At 42.8% G+C, this 23,475-nt stretch overlaps 1 protein-coding gene and 1 long non-coding RNA gene across 2 annotated transcripts; one reads left to right on the top strand and one right to left on the bottom strand.

Annotated features, from left to right (window-relative positions):
* Positions 1–765: 765 nt before the first annotated feature.
* On the bottom strand, positions 766–22,257 carry golgb1 (golgin B1). Its single transcript, XM_085250884.1, has 20 exons — positions 22,203–22,257; positions 19,714–19,792; positions 19,397–19,588; positions 19,198–19,311; positions 18,842–19,009; positions 18,641–18,763; positions 18,053–18,166; positions 17,137–17,830; positions 16,981–17,057; positions 13,721–13,778; positions 7,432–12,430; positions 6,938–7,349; positions 6,626–6,859; positions 5,711–6,544; positions 5,403–5,596; positions 4,930–5,089; positions 3,754–3,854; positions 3,590–3,661; positions 2,931–3,021; positions 766–2,815 (listed from the first exon to the last, which is right to left on the bottom strand). Exons 2-20 carry the CDS (start codon positions 19,780–19,782, stop codon positions 2,678–2,680), a joined length of 8,844 nt encoding a protein of 2,947 aa, XP_085107010.1. The 5' UTR covers positions 19,783–19,792; positions 22,203–22,257; the 3' UTR covers positions 766–2,677.
* LOC146555582 (uncharacterized) lies at positions 15,457–20,626 on the top strand. Its single transcript, XR_014889102.1, has 2 exons — positions 15,457–15,708; positions 17,207–20,626. It is a non-coding gene; the product is annotated as an uncharacterized LOC146555582 (long non-coding RNA).
* Positions 22,258–23,475: the final 1,218 nt, after the last annotated feature.

Raw genomic sequence — 23,475 nt, 5'->3', positions numbered from 1 at the left:
TTGAACACTGACAGGGAATTCCGGCTACTCAAATGGTCTCCAGTCACCAGATCTCGAAACAAGAGAAACTTTGGGATGTCTATAATGGATGTACAGCGGACAATTCTGCAGAAACTGTGTCAGTCATGTTTATGTGGACCAAAATCTTTGAGAAATGTTTTCAGCACTTTGTTTAATCTGTGAAATTAATAATTAGGTCAGCTCTGAAGACAAAACAGTTTCCAAACTGGTACCAACAAGGTGTGCCTAATAAAGTGTCCACATTTTACCTTATATATTGTCTAATTGAAGTTTGAGCATTTTTCATATTTAAATGGATAATTGTATTACTTTTAGCGTTTTATTTACTTTTAAAATATTAAAGTCTTCATTATATTCACCTGTTTAAAGAATGTTTTATTTCATGATTTAATTTCTAACTTCTTTAGCTCATTTTTCCATTTAATTGGTCATTTTGACACATATATTCACCTTACAATTCAACTTTAATAAAACATGCATTATTTAAAGCTCCAATATTCAGATGTCTGAAAATGTCCAAAAAAAGAAGCACTGTGAAATATTGGGTCTTTATTCTGTTAGATCCACAAAAGCATCTGTAGACCTACAAGAGAAGCAGATTTTGCTTAAAATTACTGATTAAATAAACTATGTGCATCATTTCTAAGTACCAGAAACAGGTTATTGTTTATTTTGTCTTTTAGTCCCTGACTTATTACAAGAAAAAAAAATGCTAGAGGCAAAAAACTTTCACCCAGACGTCACTTACATTTAAAAATATCTTTATTAAAAGCTGTGATTGTTGTGTCAGCAGTAACAGTGAGTGTATACAGATCCTCCTCCCATAAAGAAAAGCAGTTTTAGTGTTTTATAGATTATGTGGGCATTTCAAAAAGTTACAGTGTGCCATCATTTCTCTCAGCTGGCCTGGACCTGAGCTTCATTTGATCTCTCAGAAGAAGAAGAAGATGATAATGGTCGAGTAAACAGGCTTTCCAATATAATAACCAAATTATTTAGAATCATTTTATGAATGTAAAAGTAAAGAAAGTGATTTAAAACTAACAAAGCCCAAATAAAGGGTAAACCAGGGTAAATTAAAAACCGCCCACTGTCTAACAGGAAAATGGATCCATTCTTGAAGAGACCTGATTCTAAACCACCAACACTTTAATGACACTTTATTATCCTACACAGCCCTTTCAACAGTTATTTACAAATGCAGGTGTGTGTTTAAGGTGTGAAGCAATGTAAAGAGTTTCACCAACACAATGATTAAACAGAGGGTGAGGAGGGTGAGGAGGGTGAGGGTTCCGATATAAGTTATGCTACATCCGGTTAAGTCCATAATATAATGGGACGGATATCATTAGAAATCACAGCAGTCTTCCTCACTGTGGTAACATTGCACCTGAAGGCAACTTCATCTTCATCTGCCATCAAAAGTACAGAGCAAACTGTGAACAATCTAAATCTGCAGCAGAAGCATGGAGTGGGAATCATACTGGACATGTAAGAGGAAAACCCCACACGACGCATGTTCATATGTACAAATATTAATATAATGTCCCATTTAGGAAAAAAGGAAAGAAAGGACAGCATAATACAGGAATGTGTAAGTAACTCAAATTGCACTGCGCTCCATTTTTGTGCATGAAACGAACAGATAAGGAAGAGACTGGACTAGAAGAGCACGCCCTGAACCTCAAGCCATCGTAAAAGAAGAGCCGGCATTTGGAGAAAGAGGCTTAACGCTTTCTGGTGGAGTTAGCTCCACAAAATCCCTGCGTTTACGCTGCAGGCAGTTAGCAATTAACAGGTTACATGTGGTTCATCTGATCAATAAAAACATCTGGTTCTTGGTCACAGCTTTCTTTCTCTCTGGTTGGCTATTAACAGCTCAGAGCTTACAAAACAGAGAGCTGTCATTACACTGTGGGGTTTTTACTACTTACATACAGAGATTTAGATATATATGAGGGGTTTTAATCAGCTGATAGGAAAGTTCCACAACCATTTCACCTTTTCTATAAGTTAGCCTTATTTTAGATTGCATACAGATGCTATAAATGATCAGACAGACATGCCCCTCAATAATGCTTTCGATAATGCTCAGATAAGTGCCCAGATGTGTTTCAACATAGCTTTCGTCTAGAAGGACTTTGGCATCAGTCACTAACTCTGGGATTAGATTTGAGTCATTTCAGAGCCTCTACACTCTTCCAGAAAGCTAAAAAGCACACTTTCCAAAATGTTAAACTTAAAGTGACCCTTTCAGGTTATACTCACAGACTGCATTCTCTTTTACACAAAGCTTATCCACATGTAAAGGCACAAGACGAACACGGTCTCCTAAAACAACTCTGGATCTACTCTTCCCCTAAAACTCTTTATGTGCTGTGGTCCCTTTATTTCTCCTCTGCTTCGGTGCTCAAAAGACACCATTCACACTCAATGTACTAGGACCAAATAGTTATAATCGAAGGTATCCGCTCCCTTTATGAATCTAAATGCTTTGGCTAAAAGGTAAACTTCTGTAAAGTGCAACGTTTGTTTGTTTGTGCCCTTCTTTAATTCATTAATTCCTGTAACAATATAAATCATAGCGATGGTTTGGGTCACATTACAGTTTCTCCCCACGTCTTATCCGTCAGGTTTATTATAAAGGGAGCTGGTTTCAGAGGTATCCACCCAGACACAGCAGCAGCAGGACGTGCACAGTGAGCAGGTAGAGGCTGAGCAGCAGAGGCGTGCGCTGACGGGAGCAGAAGGCCACTCGGAGCATCCGCATCAAACCGGGACCGCCTCTCCGGGTCTGCGAGAGCAGAGGAGAGAGACAAGGTGAAGGGAAACATTGAGCTCGTAAGTCTTTATTATTACGGTTATTAGGGTGACAGATGAGGTGCGGGACAACATTAGCGGCGCCTTACTCGAGTGACAGCTCCTTCCGGCGGCTCGATAAAAACGGCAGTCTCCGAGGAATCCCCGTCCAGTGCAGAGTGCCATTTAGCCTGGCCGTGGCTAATAATAATAAAAACAGAAGTTAGCTGTCATCGCTGTCGATGGAGCAAATTTATCGCAGCTAAAAAAGGAGAGATTCAGATGCAAACGTGCCTTGTTTGCTGATTGCTTGCTGATTCTTAATAACGGCGTCACACAATTAAAAACATGTAACTGAGGCAACATGGAGTATAACCACCTGGACTGACCTAAGCGAATAAGTAAGACTCTCCTGATCCTTCCCTTGATATCAACACTGGGTTGACTCCAAAATTAAATCACTTCATCCCTGATAATGACCTCGACCAGTTAACCTTCTTCTTCTAATAAGCCTATTTAGACACCCTCTTTAGCATCTATGTGCCCCCACATATTTACAAGCTGGCTGGTAAGTTTACCCGTCCTTGCCTGCGATTACACCAAACCAAAACAGGAAACTTAAAGACAAGAGTTGCTAAGAGACACCAGTAAGCACCGCAGAGCTGCAGGGAACTGGTCCATCCTCATATCATCTAGTATAAATATAACATAATGTTCTTATAGCACCTTCAACTTCCAGTATGAGATTATCTCCTACTGAAGTTCATACCGTTTGAGTCGGTCTTGCGTGGCCATCAGCTGTTCCTCGACAGCCATCCTCTGCTGCGTCTCTTCATCCAGTCTGATTTTAAAAAATCAGAAATTAAAAATCAGTGTTCATGCTTCCCAGCCTGCCATATTCACACGTTTCTAAAGGTTTGGATCTCACAGTACCTCCGCTGTAGCTCTTTGACCTCAGCCATGTAGGTGTGGCTCTCGATTAGGCTGCTGCGCTCCTGAGGGGCGCCGGGAGCGCTAGAGAGCACCTCTGCGCCCTGCAGAAGACAACGAATCTACATTTATTCCCCTTGGCATTTGGCTCCAGTGTGACATCCTGATAGATGACTTCATTTTATTGTCAGTTTCTATTTAATTTGTTGTTTCTTTTTTCCTTTTGGTGCTACACACTTTTAATGTACAGCACTTTGGTCAGCTCTGTTGTTTGAAATGTGTTATACAAATAAACCTGACCTTGACTTTTACATGAAGTCTAACATCTCTATTCTGTGGTTTGGCGTTTCCACAGTTTATATTCATGACGTCACATATTTGTCTGACATGTCGATCTTGTTTTATCCTCCTTTCTGACTTTAATGAGGACCATCATTTACAAAAGAAGCGCACTGTTGTCTTAAAATTTGATACTGGGGCCATAAACCTGTCAGCAAGAGTTAAGAAAAAAAAAAACACAGGCAAGATAATTAAGTGAGCAATAACGTGATTTTCTCACATGCCCGATTCAGACTTCTATGGGCAATCTTTGCAGAGGTGAGAGTGTTACCTTTGTAAGTGGCTGATATTGTTGCCGTCACATGTTTGTGTATTTTGTGTTAATTCCTTTGCGGTCGTGTTTTTTTATACGCTTATTTGTTTTATATTTGTAGTGGTCAGTTTTTTTACAAATCCAAACATATATTTGCCTTTTATAATATTATTATTAAAAATATTTTATATCTACACAAGCTGACTTTCTGTAACCTGTGGAGTCGCCTCCCGCTGATCATTAGAAAGAAAGCAGGTAATTTGAAACTGGCTTCACTTTTCAGACACAGAAATTACAGCCAGCTGTTACGTACAGTCTGTGTTTATAGTAAAGAAGCATGGAGGGAAAGTAACTTATAAATCATTTTTTAAATAACTAAAGTGCCACACGAATGATTCAAGAAGACAACTTCTGGGAATTTGTGGCAAAGATAAAACAGCCTGAGCTGAAACACTAATAACAAGGCCTCATGAGCAGATCTAGGTGTAAATTTAAAAGGCAACAAGTCAAACACTTTATATTTTAACAATCCCACGGGAATCTATAGCTTTCCCTTTTGAGTCAAAAGCAAATGTCTAGGCGCTTACCTCTCTCTGATAGTGCTCCTGCTGGAGTTTGGGTTTATGCACCCGGGTCTCTTCCAGCATGGCGGTGAGCTGCTTCAGTTGTTGGTCCCTCTCTGACAGCGTGGCGAGAGTCTGCTGCTTCAGCTGCTCCGCTTGAGCCATCAAATCACTGCGTTCAAGCCTGAAAAAGTCAATCAAAATCAATTGGTGCCTTTCTGGGGAGCACTTTATAATAACCATTGTTAATAAATGGGAAACTGGCAGCTAATTCAACTTTAGTTTGAACTTTAATTAAACAGTGAAATGATAGCAGTGGTTACTGATTGGTTAATAATTGTATTATTGTAAAGCTACAAATGATGTTTACAAAACCTGCTTTAAAGAGCATATAAGCACAGAGGCATAAACTATATACACTACAGTTGAATTAAGTCTCCTTTTCTTTAAAATCAACAAAAATCTGAATAAATGCTATTCCGGCTTTGTCGTGTCACCTGAGTGTTTCTATTTCCTGCTTGCCCATTTCCACCATGTTCTCCAGCTGCGTTATGACACCCAGCATGTCTTCGCTCTTCTGCTTCTCCTCAAGCAGCTCCTGGCTGACTTTAATCAGCTCTCCTGCTCCCAGCCGAGCCAGCTCTGACTTCTGCTTCTTCAGCTCAGACTCCTGGGCTTTAAGCTGCTCCAGCTGCACATAAAGAAAAGAAAATCTATGAAAAATATGTTGAAATTCTGTAAAATGTCACCAGAATATAAACTCAAGCATGCCCTATTAATATCTGTCATACTTGGGGTTACTCACCAGCCTCTCCCTGTCATTCTGCAGGGCCTGTAGTGCGTTCTTCAGTCCCCACACTTCTCCAGTGGAGCCTGCAGAGCCGCTGTGTGCTGTGTGGCCCCCTGCCTTGCTCATCTCCTCCAGTTTGTGGCTCAGTTCTTGGACCTTGTTCACTGCCTCGTCCCTGCTGTCCTGGAGGGAAGCCATGGCTTTAGAGAACGACTGATTCTCCTGTCTCAGCTTCTCTGTCACCTCTTTCTCCTCCAGCAGCTTCTGTTCAACAGCCAGCAGGTCTCGGGCCAGCTCCGCCACCCTCTCCTGAGCGCTCTCTGACTCTGTCCGCATCACCCCTCCCTCCCATCGCAGCTCTGCTAGCTCTTTGCTCTTGCTCTCGTGCTCTTTCCTCTCTCTATGTAAAGTCTCTTCCAAAGCCGCCCCCTGCTCTCTTGCTGCCTGCAGCTGCTCCCTAAGCTTCTCAACTTCTGCACCAGGTGCATCCATCACCTGTGATGCAGGCCTCCTCTCAGCTGCCTGACTAAGAGTCTCGCTCTCGACCTTGTGCACCACTTCGGTCTCTTTGACTGTGCTGAGGCTCTTTAACTGACTTTCCAACTCCTCTCGTTCCTTTTCTAAAGATACAATATGCTGCCTCTGGGCTGCCAAAAGCTGTTTGTGTTGGGAGTCCTTCATGCTTAAAACCTGTTTAAGTTCATCTCGATATCCATAAAGCTGAGCAGACAGCTGGGCCCTTTCAGCATACAAGTCGTCTCTCTGGACCAGCAGAGAGCGCAGCTCCTCCTTAAGGCTGTTATTCTCTCCTGCCGCCTCTTGGATTAAACCATCCTTCTCCATCATCACCTGGAACAAAATAAAGATATTATAATGCATGCTAAAACAAGCTCTGTACATCTTAGAGTCTGTACTATTTTTACACATTACCTGTAAGTGTTTCTCTTCCAGCTGCTTGTACATGTTGAGGACTCTGTCTCTGTCGTCCTGCAGGGAGCCCATTGCCTTTGTGAAAGAGTCCAGCCTGGCTTTTCTGTTGTTGCTCTCTTCCTCAGCTTTTCGCAGCTTTTCCTCCAGATCACGCACTTCTCCTCTTCTCTGCTCGAGCTCCTCCTCAGCTTCTCGTGCCCTGCTGTCGGCCTCTTTCCTTGCCTCGTCTGCAGCCTTAGAAATAGATGACACACGTTAGGAATCTCCAACATTTCTCTCTGAATTTTTCAGTAAATTAAAGTCCATGCATACCTGAGCAACAGCCTGCTCCTGCTCTCCAAGCATTTCCACTTCTCTCCTTTCCTTCTCATTTAACTCAGCCTGTAAGGTCTCTGTCAGCGCTTTGGAGGATCGCAGGTCCGTCTCCAACTGCTCCACATTCAGACAAAGTCGTCTCTCCTCTGCTTCCCTCTCCTGTAGCTCCAACCTGGCCTGTTCGACATCGCCCTGGAGCCTACCCACGGCCTCCTCCAGAGCCTGATGTCTCTGATGAAGACTCTCCATTTCATTTTTCAAGGTGTGAGCTTCACTTTGTGCAGACTCCAATTCAGCTGCGGTTTGCTGAAGCTTCTTCTTCTCCTCCTCCAGAGCAGTTTGGGTCTCTGTGATTTTCTTCCCCTTTTCTTCCAATCTTAGCTGCCAATCCTTGTCTGCTTTCTCTAACCTGAAAAGGACCAACAAACTGGATTATAGGCTAAAATGTAAAAACTCAGTAAAACAGACAAATTCAAAGGGAACATTCTTACCTTTTAACTGTGACTTGCAGTTCCTCTTTCAGTGCTGTTTCTTTCTGAAGCTGTTCCGTGAGGCCTTTGGCACGTGTTTCAGCCTCTCGAACTTCAGCCTCCTTAGCCTGCAGGGCACCATTAAAGCGACTCTCCCACTGCCGGGCCTCGTCCACAACTCGGTCCCGGTCATCTTGCAGGGAGGACATGCAGCGTGAGAAGGCAGCTAACCTGGCCAGAGACTCATCCAGACGAGCCTGCGTCTCCTGGGCTCTTCTCTCAAGGTCTTCTGCTATCTCTCTGGCCTCCAGAGTAGCTTCCTCCTCCTTCTCCCTTTCTCTATAAGCCTCCTCCAGTCTCAGCTCCATCTCCTTCAGCTCAGCCCCCAGCCTGAATCTCACAGAGTCCAGGGTTTCCTCTGCTTCAGCTTTTAGAGCAGCCTCTCTCTGCTGGATGCTCTGTTCAATGGTCTTTTTGGCAGCTAATGCCTCGCTCGCCTGTTTCTGGGCCTCATCTAGTTGGGATTTATTACTAGCAACCTCTGCTTCAGTTCTTTTCAGGTTCTCTAGAGTTTTGGAGGCCTCCAGCTGGGACTTTTCCAGTTTGTTGCAGAGCTCACTGTGACCGATCTGCAGCGCCTTTGCTTCTCTTCCCAATTCGCTGATCCTCTCCTGGTACTGGATGCAGTCTTTCTGCAGTTGACGGACTTCCAGCTGTTTCTCCCTCAGCAGTTCTTCCAGCTGTCGTGCTCTGCTCTGGCTGCCTTCTTTGACCCTCTGAGCAGACCTCAGCTGTTGCTCCAGCTCCCTCTGCTTACCAGACTCTGCTTCGGCCTCAGCTCTTTCCCGCTGGGCCTGCCTCATGTCCTCTTCCAGCCTGGCAGCTCGGTCTTTCTCGCTCCGAGCCTCAGCTTCGAGTTCGGCTCTTTCCCTCTCTAACCTTTCGAGCTCCCGCTGCAGCTCGGTGAGGTGCTCCCGGTTCTCAGCTGCCTCCTGCTGGTAGCCAGCGATGCTTCCATTGAGCTGAGCCAGCTGGTTCATCAGACGCTCCTCCAGATTATCTTTTTCGGCTTCAAGACTTCTGAGGAGTTCTTTGAACTGGGTTTCCCTCTTTGAAGCCTCTTCAATCAGACTCTTTTCTCTTTCTTTGCTCTCTTCAAGGCACTTCTCTAAGGAGACTGAGAGGCTCTCCTTCTCCTTACTCTCCTGGAGATGTCGCTTGAGAGAGGCCAGTTCAGCTTTGAGCTCAGCTTCTCGCTCCTGCCATTGTTCCCGCTCAGTGGTGAAAGCAGCCTCGACCTCCCTCATTTTATTTTCCAGTAGCATCTGAGCTTTTTCACTCATTTCTGCTTTTTCATTTTCTTCGGCAGGTTGCGAATGGGTTTCTTTTGCAGTTGCTGCCACTATTTGGTCATCTTGAATTTCTTCTGGCGTTACTGGTTTTTCTTTGTCCTCATTCTGAATCTCAGCAGGCTCATTTGTCATCGTACTTGCATCTGATTTCTGGGCAGTGACAACCTCTTCCTTTTCTCTCATTTGGGCAAGTTCTTTCCTCAGACCTTCAATCCGCTGCCCTAAAGAGTCTCTTTCTGCCACTGTAGCATGTAGCTCAGCTTTCAAAGCTCTCAGCTCCTCTTGAAGCTGCTCAAGTTCATCCCCAGGAGCTCTGTCTTCTTGTTTTATTGACGGCTTTTCTTGGATCTCTCTGAGCCGCTCGTTCTCTTCCTCCAACTCTAAAATTTTCTGCTGCTTTGTTTTGGCAAACTTTCTCATTTTATCCTTCACTGCACTGACCTCCTTCTGTGCTTCCTCCACTTGTCTTTCAGCTTCCTGCCTTGCCGTCTCACGAGTCCTGACTTTTGCCGCCAGCTCCTGTCTCTCCTGCCTCGCAGCTTCCAGGACTCGTCTCACTCTCTCCGCCTCATCGCTCACATTTTCATAAGATTTGAGAAGTGTCTCGTACTCATCCTTCATGGTCTGAACCTTTTCCTCCCATCCTCTGCATGTTCTGGCCGCTTCTTCTTTTGCCAGCTCCACTTCTCTCTTGCAGGCATCTTTCTCATTGAGTACACCTTCCATTGCCAGCTTGAGGCTCTCGCACGAGGATCCTAAACTTTGGTTCTCCAATAATGTCCGGTCAACCTCTTCAATCAGTCGAACTCTTTCAGCTCTCAGCTTCTCCAGCTCATCTTCAGCAGATTCAATTTTCTGCTGTAGCTCAGCTATAACCTTCTCGGTCGAAGCAAGCTGCTCCTTCTGGGTTTTGTTCTCTTTAAGAGCCTCTTTGCGAGAGATCAGAGCAGCCTGAAGCTTTCGTTGAAGCTGCTGGATCTTCTCCTCGCTGTCTTTGTCCTCTTCTTGCTTCTGTGGAACCTCAACCTCTAACTTGTGTGACTTTTCCTTTTCGGCCTTCAGCTCATCCTGTAATGAAGCTATCAGCTGATCCTTCTGGGCCACTGTATCTTGCATAGAATTTATAAGTACGTTCTGCTCACTCAGCTGCTGACTGAGCTCCATTATCTCGACATTCTTGTTGTCGAGAAACTGCTTGAAGCTGTCGACTTCATCCTGAAGAGCTGCAACTGAAGACGAGGACTCTGCGGCTGCTGCTTTGGCTGCAGCGTCCATTTCTGCTTTTAGGGCTTCAGCGTGAGACTCGGCTTGGCGATACTTCTCTCTGAGGTCATCAACTTCTGCAGAAAGTGCATCAATCTGCCTTTCCTTTTCTCTGAGTGCTTGCAGCTCTTTGCCCACTTCCAATAACTCAGTCTCCTTCTGCAACAGGCTGGCCTGGGTTTCCTGCAGCTGCTTCTCGAGTTCCTCACCTGCTGTCCGTAGAGTCTGGATCTCCTCTCTGAGAGTTTTCAGAGAATCCTCCATTTGTTCAGAGAGGACCTCAGACGTAGGCTGACATGGATCGCTGGACTGCGGTTGTGATGAATCAGTCTCAGGTGAAGCAAAATCAACCCAGTCCTCCTGGACCCAAACATTTCCTGAAGGCTTTTCCATGTTTTCCACCCTGTGTTTTGGTTCTTGAGGAGTCGGATCTTCTCTTTCAGCGCTCACCTTTCCTTCTAGTTCTCTCAGTTTAGTGAGAAGAACTTCCTGTTCACTGCTCTGGACCTCAAAACGCTCCATAAGGCCACTGTATTCCTCTTTCTGCTGCTTGAGCTGTTCGCGATGGTGCCGGTCTTTTTCCTTTGCCTTACGGATAGTTTCTTTGCGAGACTCTTGCACCTCTTGAAGCTTCTTCTGCAGCGTTTCACACTCTGCTTCGAGATACGTCACCTGAGATTGTAATGCGGTTGTTTCAGGAGAAATCTCAGCTTCTTCACTTAGCTTTCTATTCAAAGCCAGAGTCTCAGCGAGAACTTGGTCCTGCTTTGTTATTTTTTGCTCAAGACTCTCAACTGCCTCCTCTTTGGATCTTAAAGCTTGCTCGAGCTCCACAAGTTTTACCTCCATCTCCTCAATCTTGTGTCCTTCTGACTTTTCAGGAATTTCTCCCGTTGCTGCCTCATCCCTCTCGCTCCATTTCTTCGCTTCTGCCTCAAAGTCAGCAACCTTCTTCATGAGCTCTTTTCTCTGCACAAGTGCTGCCTGCAGCTTCTTCTTTGTGTTTGTCAGCTGCTTTTCCATGACTTCTTTCTCCTGCCGTAAGCAAGCAACTTCATCATCTACAAGGACAGCTGAGTCTTCAGTGGTCTCTTGCTGTTTCTCCTCCTCTTTAACCTTCTGAAGTTCTTCCATCTTCTCCTTCAGTTTGTTCATCTCGCTGTCAATCTGGAACTTCTCTTCTTCTGCTTGAAGGAGTCTAGCAGACATGCTGTCATTGAGCTCCAGCATCTCCTGCTCTTTCTGATTGAGACGAAGCTGTAGCTCGCTAATCTCAGAGTCCTTCTTTGACAAAGACTCAGTGTTGAGATCTGATGTCTGGGAGTATTCCAACATGCTGCTTTCCATGTCTTGAAGCCTCCTCTCCAGCTCAGAGGCGAGGAGTTCTCTTTCCTCTAGCTGAGTGCTGAGCATCCTAACCTGACCCTCCTGCTCAGAGAGAGAATGTTGGGCCGTTTCCAGAGCTGTCTGCAAAGCCTGAAGTCGGTCTTCCTTGGTTTTATTCTCAGTGTTTAAAATGTCTATCTGTTCTTCAAGAAGCTGAAATTCAACGCTCTGCTTCTTCGCTACAGAGCTGCTTTCCTGGGAATGTTTATCTAGCTCCTCTCTGGCTGAACCGAGCTCATCTGCTAAACTCGCAGCCTTGGACTCAGCCTCTTCTTTAGCAGCACTTAGGGATTCTGTTTCCTCTTCCAGACTCTTTATTTTCTCCTGTGACTCTGCAGCTGTCTCTCTGAGCCTCTGCAGCTCAGCCAGAAGTTCACTGTACCTCTTTTGGAGCTCCTCAGCTAAGGCCTGAGCGAAGACCTGGCCAGAGTGAGCACTGGCTTCATGGGACAAGGAGGAAGAACTCTGCTGACTTACATGAACCTGAACTGTCTCTCTGATGACGACAGATGAGGACTCGACTTGAACCGTGGTGGTTTCTTGCTCCATGCCTGTCGCCACCCACGACTGACCAAAGTCCTGGACGATGGAGGGCCATTCTTGACCTCCATCTTGATTCACAGCTTCCAGGAGTGTCCAGCTGCTGTGAGCCACCTCTGAATCACTACTGGCGACCATTTCATCGGATGAGGTGCCTTTGGATTCCTCTGGGGAATCTGACTGGTTTCCTATTAGCTCTGGACTGCTCTGATTCTCAGCAGAAATGGAGAGAACAGAGGTGTCCTCAGCAACTAAAGTGCTCTCTTCTTCTTGGGTGTCTGCCATGAAGTCAGAAAGGGCTGCAGAGCTATCGAGGGGAGCCGTAACAGCATCCTCAACCTGATCTGGGGTCTGATCACAGTTTTCATTTGGTGAAAGCTCACTTAAGCTTTGCTTATTAGCAAGTATGAGGGATTCTCGCAAAACAACCAGCTCGTTGTCTTTTTCCAGCAGCTGCTGTTCCAGGGCCAGTATGTGTGCTGTGAGATAAAATTAAATAGGAAACGAATGATAAGAATGATCTAAAATAAGCAGTACCAAATCAAAAACAAATGCAAGTGCAGTCTAAAAACAAACACCCAAAGAGGGTGTGTGCTGCTGCAATACGATATTGTTCAAAGTTCACATAGATAATTTGGCATTCAGAAAACGAATATATAACCTGACAAATAAAGCCAAAGAACATTTTTATGATCTTAGCTTGTCTGGTCCAGGAGTGTGAAACATACAGTTGGCGGCAAAGGAACAGAAAGTTCACTGGATGTCTGTGCAAAGTGTTTAACTTACAGAAAATGGATAAAGTTGTTAAAAATGGATCGAGTTCTGAGAACGGTTGTCAGGAATTTTAAATTTAGTTAAACCCGAGGTCTGAATTATTGTCGGTTTTACAGCTTCCTTATTGCTCTGTCACACCAAAGTAGGGTGGACAAGCAGAAGCTCAGCACTGACGCCTTTCTTTGATTTACAACAGCAGGTTTTATTTGTCACAATGGCAGACTGAATGTGAAAAACACACACTGCTGAAATTATAAACACTTACCAAATATGAGTAGATTAAAATAAAACGATTTTTTAATAAAATTTTTCTTATGAACTTTTCAAAGACTTTGTAATGTAAATATTAAGGATTTTACAGTGCACTTCTTTACATTTAAAGAAAAGCAGGTGGTTTATGCTCAGCCTTCCTGAGATCAAAATGTGTTGGATGTCACCGTGATTGAAGAAAAACTGTACGTATATAATCAGCATACAAAAATAAATAATAATAATAATAATGATAAAGATCATTTGTGTCTAAAAGCAATGAGTATACAGAATAATAAAATGCTGTGATGTATTTCTATAGTTCTACTGTAGTTTTATAGATGTATATTTATGAATGTGGGATGATATTTTTATTATTAATTTATTCTATCTGTAAGTGGGACTCTTGCAGTGAAACATGACTCACAGAATAAAAGTAGAGACACCTTCACTCTAAAGAAAATCCACTCTGATTTCACCTTCATTATATTTTTTTAATAAATTAGGAAAAATTAATTTAGTCAAACGATTTTAAAAGCAACAGAATTCAACCTTATCTAATGGTTTAAATTAGGACCTGAATGTCATTCTCATTCCTAAATGGACTGCCCTCATAAAGACAAACAAATATGGAAGCCTTCTGTTAAACTCTGGAATCTCAAAGAAATATTTTATACAGATTTTAACTTCCTGTTCGATTCTGTCTCCAAATAATGAGTGCATTTATTTTAGGAATCATACCGTACCTTTTTCAGCTTCAGATGAATCGTGTGTTGGTTCAGCCGCTTCTTGTCTCTCCGACATCTAAAAGAACAACAACAAAAAAAGCGACAAGTTTAAAGACATCCTGCAAACTACAACGGTGCAAAAAAAGGACTTCAACAAAGAAACCACAATGACATTTCACATTACACAAAAAGCAGAAAGCTAGTGGATAAGGATTTTGACATTCACCCAGTCCACAGGTAAATGTCATTTTTTGTGTTTACACTACTCTTACCAGTGTTGTGACTTTAAACTAAGTTTGAAAGGATGCAGGAGAAGACTTCTTGTTGTGCTTTGAACTTGATGATCATATGTTTTTTTAATCTTTTCAAAATAAAAGTGAAAGGTGCTTAAACAAAGCTAAAACCATTCAACAATATAACTAAATAGAAATCAGACCAATAAAGTATATAAAGCATATAAAACATTAAAATATTAGTAAAAACTGATACAGAAACCCTCCAAGGCTGCTCGTCTAGTTTAAATCTCTATCAGCAGCAGGCTGTATGTCGGTCGGGTCAGTCGGTCTGACCATCAGATCAGCCCAGGAGGGATTAGACGATATTCCTAACACAGACATGAAGTATTGTCTGTCTGCTGTCCTGTCTGAGTCTGACAGAGATCACCTGTCCAGACTGAAGCTGTGACCTGGACTGGGAGTAGCCGATAAAACCAGTTTGACCGTCCCGATCTCAAAACAAAGGTTGACTTTGTTGACGGATGGCAAAACGTACAAATGACACGTCTACATCTGCAGAAGTACTTATACTCAGCTACCAGTCTCACACTTTTTCTAATAATAAACACAGAGATGCCATAAAAGAACCGCAGGACAAAGACACTAAGAAACTCAGGCCGAAGCTCCGTAGAGATGATAAAGCTTTCATGTCATCACAGAGCTTATTTGGGACTGCTTTGTGATGTGTATCTCTAGTGAACCAGGCTGCTTATATCCTGTGTTAAACAAACAGGTAAGTATTTGCAAGATTTAAGCCCTCTATTTTAGGACACCATTTATACCACCCAGTCTTTCTGAGTAGTAGCTGTAAGTTTTGCCCTTTGAAAATGAAAAACACCCTTGTGTCCCTCCCTCCTGGGTGTGCGCCATTTTGCTGGCTGTGGGTCACAACCAATTTATTTGCATACTGAGATCGGTTTGCAATGCATTCAGAAAGGACACGTCGAGCACTGTAGCATCTCTGGAGTAACAGGTAACTGCAATTGCTTACCCATACAGTCTAACCAAGCTAGCTAGCATTAGCTGGTAGTTTAGCACTCCACTATTATGGTCACTCCTAGCTCCAAAAAAACTCCCAACATGGGAAAGGACAAAATACTAACCAAGTCCACGCACAGATGAGTGACACTGTGACTACATTGTTCTTTTAAATACAGCCTATAGCTATTACTACTACTACTGAGTTCCATTTTCAGTTAAGCACCACTTCACAAAAACACTCATCTAAATGACATTTATGCTGTCAGGCAGGTGCAGGTGGGAAATTAATTTTCCCTCATGAAAAGCTGGGACTGGTGTGGAGAGCCTCAAGATAATAAAGATGAAATTAATAATGAGAAGTATTGTTGCGTTCACCTTACTGGTGTAAGATAAGATAAGATAAGACAACTCTTTATTGTCATTGCACAGTCATACCTAGTACAATAGTACAACAAAATTGGTAACTGTCCCACGTCGGCACTACGCACATGTAGAGAGTTGAAAATAGCTTTCTAGTAAAATCTAGTATCAGAATTAAACTGGGGAAAACAGCCCAGTTGTTGTTGTGTTTTGTTGTGATTGTATCTTTGTACCTGTCATTTAAGATGCTATCCTACATCCAGCCGCTAGAGGGCGCATTACGCGCAGTGGTATCGAGTAGCGTTTTGGGGCACAGAGGAAGAATAAACCTTCCTGTTGTGAAACTGGCATCAGCTCAACGTGTGTCCCTTTTCCTATTCTTTATCACAGGTTAGTAAATGCATTTAAATGAATGTATACTGCAGACCTTACAAACGGACGATGTTGTTTATGTGGGTAATGAGCGCAACTCGCTAAAGAAATGGATTCATTCTGAGTTGTGTCTGAATTGTGGGTTAAGGCTGCAGGCTAAATGATGCTAATGCTAGCGGACTTGGCTAATGTGGAATACGGAGTGTGTGTGGGGAAGCTAATCTGACCTGTGAGAGATTTCTGGACTGAACTCTTGATGTATTATGCACTCTGATAAATGGGCTTCATACTACGTTTTATTCTTCTGGTTGATCTTGTGGTTATAAGAACAAGTTTGTGGTTTAATACAAAGACATTTATAAAGTGTTATAAGGAAACTGTTTGATCAATGCTGACTGCACAGTAGTAGTGAACGCTGTTAAAGGAGCATTGCACTCTATATAGTTGTAGGTTGTATCAGAACAGTGAATATGTCTGTTTTATGTCAAAGACATTATTTCCTTGTAAAGAGTAAAATAGCTATATTTAAAAAAACAGAAGTTACATTGTCAGTACAGTGGAAATACATTTCACATAAATAATTTAGTGCTGAACAAGAATTAAAATGAGTTAATTTTACGATGTTTGTAAATGTAGTTAAAAATGAAGTACAGAGTACACTATTGTGTTTTGTTTATCTTTGTAAAACAAATGTGTTTATTGTGATACATTGTGGATCTGATATTATCAATGGATTTAAGCAACATTTTGTTTATGTTTTGTCAAAGTTGTATTGAGGGATTTATACAGTCTCTAGCTCATGGAACTGTGGCCATGTATGGTAAACTGGACTGAAACATAAGGCCATTTCTTTGCAGTTAGTATGGTGATACCTGAAGCTGTTCTAAGCTGTTGTGAAGAATAAACCTTCCTGTTGTGAAACTGGCATCAGCTCAACGTGTGTCCCTTTTCCTATTCTTTATCACAGCGCCACACGTTGTTGAACAGGAAACCAGTTGCCCCTCTGGTCATCATCTTAGGGAGGCAACACACAACTAAAAACAACACAACAACTTAAACTTTTTTAAGAAAGGTATGAGCAAAGGAATGACTTCATAAATAAAATAAGTGTAGCGGTCAACCCCCTGTAATATTATAGAGAATCCCAATGATCAATTATGATGCCATATGAACAAGAACTAGGCAACAGTGGGAATAACAAACAAAGGTTTAAGTGAGCCAGGGTCAAGCAGGGCCACAACTGTCAGACTTCAGCAGGTTTAAAAGTTGCTTCTGTACTTTTGTACTCACCGTTACAATTTGCTGCTCCAGCTGCTGTATCTTAGTGTTGGTCTCCTCCTGTTCTGTAGTTTTTCTTTCAAGTTGTTCTGAAAATAAGATGTTTGTATTAGTAAAAAGATTCATTCACAGAATCCCACAAACAGACGTCAAGATAAGCACTCATACCCTGCAGAGTTTCCATGCTGTGAGTGAGGTGGGCACATTGTTCCTCACTTGCACTGCATTTGTCTTTCAGTCTCGTCATTTGTGCTTCGATGGAGTGCACGGTGCCCAGGAGATGAGACCGGTCAACGGGGACAGGGATCTCCTCGGTCACATTTTCTTCAGCCAGAGAATGTAGAAGCTTCCAGATTTCAGTGAAGAGCTCGCCCTTCTTCTGCATATCTTCCTGCTCTTCCCTGAGGGAAGCAAGTTCTTTCTCCAATTTTTCCACTTCAGATTTCTCCCTCTCCGAGGCGTCCTGCCTGGCGTGGACAGCTGCAGACTCTGCCTCTGTCACTGACGAAAGCTCCCCTTCAAGCCGAGCGATTTCCACCCTGTCTCTCTCACTTGTTTGTGTGGCTACAAGCTCAGCTTCTTTCATCACAGTTAGCTCTGCCTGCAATCTGGCGACTTCCATCTTCTCCTTCTCCAGCGCCTCCTGACTCGCACGCTCTGCTTCTCTCACGGAGGCCAGCTCGCTCTCCTGCTTCACCACCTCCATTCTCTCTCTTTCCAGGGCCTCCAGGCTGGCTCGAAGACCCGCGAGTTCTGCATCAGCCCTGCTCGCCTGTTCGGCCCACTGCTGCTTCTCCTCCTCCCTCAGCTTGGCGGCCTCCGCCAGCTCCTGCTCCATCTGCCGGAACTGACCAGTCAGGATCTGAGGAGAACAAAAAAGACTGTATGAGTGGGTGTTTTTTATCTAGCTCAGAGAAACAACGTATAATAATAACAACTTGTCATCAAAATGTAGGGCGTGTCTTTGTTTGATCATCTTTTTATCATGCGCAAATAACTGCTATAATGTAGAACAGCGTCAAAACCAACAAGCTTTAAGCAGGCAAACAATCATATCAGCTATCTAATCAAACAGGATCTGTACCTGTTTCTGCTGATCAGCACTGCTCACTTCCTGCTGCAGCATTTCCAGCTCTCCTGCACGAGACATCAGGGCCTCTTCGAGCTCCTCACAGCGCTGCTGAGCTGCATGCAGGGCCTGAGGAAAACACCATAAAAACAGGCAGCGTGTAACGCACCGTCAGTGTATATGTGAAGGGTGGAAACTATGGTGCACTTTCACTGCTTCACAAACTGAAACTGTTTGTGTGATTATGACCCTAAGGTTGATTGTAGTTCATTGACACTTTTAGGAGCAAAGGTCCCCCCTTTTCCCCTGATAAACCATTTAATGATGCATCATTCTTATGCCACATGGATGATTTTGGGCTACAAAAATTAAATTAGACCTCAGAAACAGTAGCAGCTATGTCAGATTTCACATAAGCCACTATTTGTATTGCAATTTGTATGGAACAAATACAATATTTCAGGGTTTCTGTACCGTTTTAAACACTTAATACAAAGTTAAACAACAGTACATCTAGTACAGGTGGAATCAGTCAGCTAGTAATGAAGAAACCACAGCCTAATTTGTTACTTATGCTAGAGAAATAAACTGACAATCTTTTACCTTCTGAAGCTTGCCCTCATCCTGAGACTGCATTGTTGCCTTCAGCAGCTCCTCTTCATGTTTCTGAATCTGTTCCTGGAAACGCACGTCCTTCTCACAGACCACCGCCTGCAGTTTCTGCAGCTGAAAGTAAAGGAACCCATTCAGAGATAGCACTAGTAGTAATTTTAAAGGTCTACATCCACAGATATTCTGCATCACCTGTTCAGCATGGGCAGCCTCCTTCTCTTGTAGCAGCTGCTCAGAAGCCAGAAGTCGCTCTTCAAGCTCCCGGCTCCTGGCTTCCTCCTCGCTCAGCTTCTTCTTCAGCTCCTGGAGCTCCTCTTCGACTGCAGCGCCGGCTCCAGTGAAAGAGCTGTCTGGACTCTGCTGCAGACAGAACAGATGCTCAAGTCAGATCAAATCAAAGGACATGAGCTTTACTGCTGGTGTGTGGTTAACCACCTGCGTGTCCTTGTCTACACAAACAACAAATAAATTAATGTCCTTTTTTTTGCATTAGACCCAATGGTGTTAGCTGCCTTCGCTTCACAACTTTTAACTGCACTAAAACTCACTGTTGTGCCTTCTTGTCCTTTTAGCTCAGTTATCTGTTTTGTGAGTGACGCCATCTTGGCTTTGGCCTGCAGCTTGAGTTTGGTGAAACGGGCCTCAGCTTCCTCTCTCTCGTTCTGTAACGTGAAGCAAAATAACACTCAAAATATGACAAAGTATGAAGGATCACCCACAAGCACAAACACACAAAGGTTTACTTACCTTAAGCTGAGCATCTTTGTTGGTCAGCTCAGTGTCCTTTTGGAGGAGCTGGGTATCTTTGTCTCGGATGAGCTCCTTCAGTTGGACCACCAGTTGTTCCAGGTGGGCCAGCCTCTCCATGGCCTCCTCAGGTACCTCTGACCCCATTGGAGCCTGACCGTCATCAGAAGGGAGCTGAGGCACTAGCGTGCCCTGTAAAAGGAGTAATTAAAGCTCTGATTCTTCAACATAAGGTTTACACCTTTAAATACCAGGGACACTGCTGGCTCAAAATCTCTTCATTATTGGCTGTTAAAATTTATCTGATGCTCTCTCACCTGCTGTTCTCCATCTTGGCCCTCCTCTCCAGAGAGCTCCTGGAGGACTGTGGCCAGACGGCTTAACATAAAGATGGCACTGTGAAAGTAAAAAAATAAATAAATAAAAAGAAAGAAAAAGAAATCATGGGTTTCAGTCTAGATGAACCTCTAATGCATAAATTATGTCCCGTACTGATATGTGACAAATTTTATATGCAGCAGATATAAAAACTGTACACACCCCTGTCAAAATGCCAGGTTTTTATGATGTTAAAAATATGAGACTACCATAAAAAAATGAAATGTAGAATAAACTGGTTGCATATCTGTGCACACCCTCACACTAATATTTTGTTAAAGCATTCAGTCTTCTTTTGTCCACACTTCCCTTCAATTTAAGAGCCTGTTTAACCCCAACACCACAACCCAAAAGGTACACTTGGTGCAAAACCAGCACTTTGTATCACCAACAGAATGCCATACCCATGGTGAAGCATGGTGGAGGCAGTATCATACTTTGGGTTGCTTTTCTGCAGCTGGAACTGGGGCTTTAGTCAGTGTGGAGGGAATTATGAACAGTTCAAAATACCAGTCACTTTTGCCCTAAAACCTTCAGGTGTCTGCTAGAATTCTGAAGATAAAGGGATTTTAACTTTCAACACAACCATGGAGACAATTATACATCCATGTCAACTAAAGAATGAGCTCATCACAAGAAAATAGAAGTTTTCAAATGGTCCAGCTAGATCCCAGACCTAAATCCAAAGGAAAATCTGTGGGGTGACCTCAAGAGGGCTGTCCACAAGAGATGCCCTCACAATCTGACACCTTTGGAGCGCTTTTGTAAAGAAGAGTGAGGAAGTGCTATAACAGATTTGTTTGTTTTTCATTTGAATTGTACAGGTGATCACATTAAAGGTTGGAAAAATAATTTATTCCTGTAAAATTTATGTATCCCATCAAATGTGGTGGAAATTATAACACTTTCTGTGAAGGCATGAATACAAACATATTGATTTTCCTTTGTGTGCACAGGCAGGCAGTGGAAAGAGGCGTGTTTGAGAGTAAAGGTCAAAACTTGGAGGTAGCAGGTTATGAATTATCCCGTCACACAAAGGCACTGCTGTCATTAATTGTATAAAATGTTCTGAGGTTTGGCTGAGAGTTCTTCAGCCAAAACGAGCAGGAAATTTTAAAAATATTGAGATGAGATGGCCTTTATTAGTCCCAGAGAAGGAAAATTCACATTGTTGCAGAAGCAAAGTAGACAAATTTGTTTAATCATCTGCAGCTCTGACAGCAGGTCAAATGTCTTTCTTAAGCTTTACAAAAGCAATTAAAGTGCCACTAACTGCAAACAGGTTGTTTTGTCAGATTTATCAAACTTTTTCAAAGATGTATGCCAAAAAACAAACAAACAAAAAAAGCCAAAAATCTCTTCAGTTTTTAGCTTAGCTTAACACCACTTAGTATCATAGCAAAACGGGTAACTTTTTTTTAAAATATATATAGCTCCTACACAAATCTTGTTGTCAACCAATATAAGCAAACATATTAGATACAACAAATCAAAGTGTATGCTTTCATGACAATATGGTGGTGCCCTAGTGTTTTTATATGCTGTGCCAGTCAGTAATTTGTTTTGTTTTTTATAGAAGCAAAATGCTGGGAATTTTCAAGTTTTTCCCACTTGGCTTTGTAGATCCCCTCACGCCCATTCCGATAGTTTTAGCAATTTCCCTCCAGGAAGTTGCTGAGATTGGTCAGTCGTTATCTTTATACTATTATCTCAATTATTATTCCTAGGCGATGTTTGTTATTCTCCCACTGCGGAAATGCTTAGGAGGGTACTTAGGAGGGTACTGAACAGACCAATCACAGCAGATGCGGGCTACGACGACGGGTCGTTTCGTTTTAGTTCTAGGGAGGTGTGCGCTGTATAAGTTGGTCTGCCCCCCCATTGAGGTCCAAAGAAGAAAAACAACAACTAGGTTAAGTCGTCGTTTAGGTCGTTGGATTTCGCAGAAGTTTGCGGTTGCGACGTATTTTTCTGTGTATATTTCCCCCCGAAGCATAAATTCCTACTAAGTTCTCCGAGCTGGAGCGGACAGAGCCGAATCTCTCCGAACCTACTGGACGCTCCACTGCGGCTGCGTCACTCTTTTTGAGAACAGCAATGATTATAAGCTAGCTAACGCGAAAATGGACGGGAACACTTTCCGAGCGGCTGGATGCTGATGTTTTCAGAAACCAGCAAATACATCTGAAGATGAGGAGACGGCGCCGTGAACAGGATGCTCTGTGAAAACATCCGTTTATTGCGGCCGTAGTTTCCACGATACGGTAACAAGTTAGCTGGAGCTCTCGGCTAGCCGACGCTGATAACAGGTAAATAAGGACAGCGTCTTTTAAAGCGGCTTCGCAGAGTTTCGCTCTTCTGTGCATGACAGCTCTGTTATGTAGCCCAGTCAGGGGTGGGCTTTTAAAAGAAAACACTTTTGACTCACCTGTACGAGTGCTTTCCAGGTAAATGTGTCTGGTTTTTATTTGATATATTTCCTCGGATGGATTTCAGAGCAGAGCCACATCACCAAACATTCCCGGAAACAAAACTTCCTCTGCTCTGATTGGACGACCGGGAGCTACGTGTGTAAGGGACTGTGTGCAAATTTACAAGCGCCTACTGCTCGTCGGGGAGTATCTACATAAACATATACACTAAGAAAACGAAGACTGGTATTTAAAAAAATCATATCTGTTTGTAGAGCAATACAGAGCAAATTATAATAATGGTAAGGCATGATCAAAGAGTCCACCTGCTCATCAACCATTGCAAGCAGTTGGGGAGGAGCCTTCTGCTGCTGGCACACTACACCACAGTGTTTGTGGCATTTGCTGGACGCTCAGTGCAGTGGATGGTGGATGCAGTGAAGTGGACAAGCCTGTTTGCACACTACACGGTGGCAGTTTTTGACTCCATCTACAGACACTTGCACTGGAAGAAGAGGAAAAGCATCCATGGTGTTGCCAGAGAGATCTGCCCGGACTCTGATGTGCGACCACAGTGATTTATTCATCTGTTATAACTGTGTCCAACCATGTTACATGGGCAGTAGACCTAGAGAGGACACTGTAAATGAATATGAAGCTGAACAAAGAGTGAAGATAATGCCTTACTGACGCTTTTTACCTTTTTAAGCTTTTAAAATGTAGTTTATTTTGTAACATACGTCTGTTGATGTATGTGTGGATAAATATCCATGTTTCGGAGAAGCTCTTCCAAACTATTGGAAGCTCAATATCCAGGCCAGTCATCCGTTATACCTTCTGTCGCAGGGTAATGAAAGCTAATGCAAATCTGCAGGAAGAACACTTTTTTTTTAGTTTAACCTTTCTTGTAATGATGCTTTAAAATGATCCCCAAATGAATGAATATATATATATATATATATATATATATATATATATATATATATATATATATAATTTATTTATTTTTTATTTAAAAGAAGTTTAAACACTAACATGTAGAGTATATATCTGTTATGTCTTTTTATGACCTTTACAAGAATATGCTGTTAAAATTAAAATGCACTCATAGCTGCAGAACACAACATATGTATGCTTTTGAGTTTGACTGCAAAATCATTGTAACAAAGCACTGATGTTTAATTTCATATGAAAGCACTTAGACACGAATGTCATTTTATTTTCTGTGTTTTGATATAATAATACACTAACTTTAACTGTAACGCCTTGTTGGCATTAATCTGTGGTATC

The sequence above is a fragment of the Mchenga conophoros genome, linkage group LG17 (assembly GCF_057382185.1).
Source record: "Mchenga conophoros isolate Kocher_MC1m ecotype Shallow Benthic linkage group LG17, M_conophoros_male_GT1.1, whole genome shotgun sequence".
In the NCBI taxonomy this organism is placed as follows: domain Eukaryota; kingdom Metazoa; phylum Chordata; class Actinopteri; order Cichliformes; family Cichlidae; genus Mchenga; species Mchenga conophoros.
The sequence above is the reverse complement of the archived record's forward strand: the minus strand, read 5'-3'. Positions and strand labels throughout refer to the sequence as shown.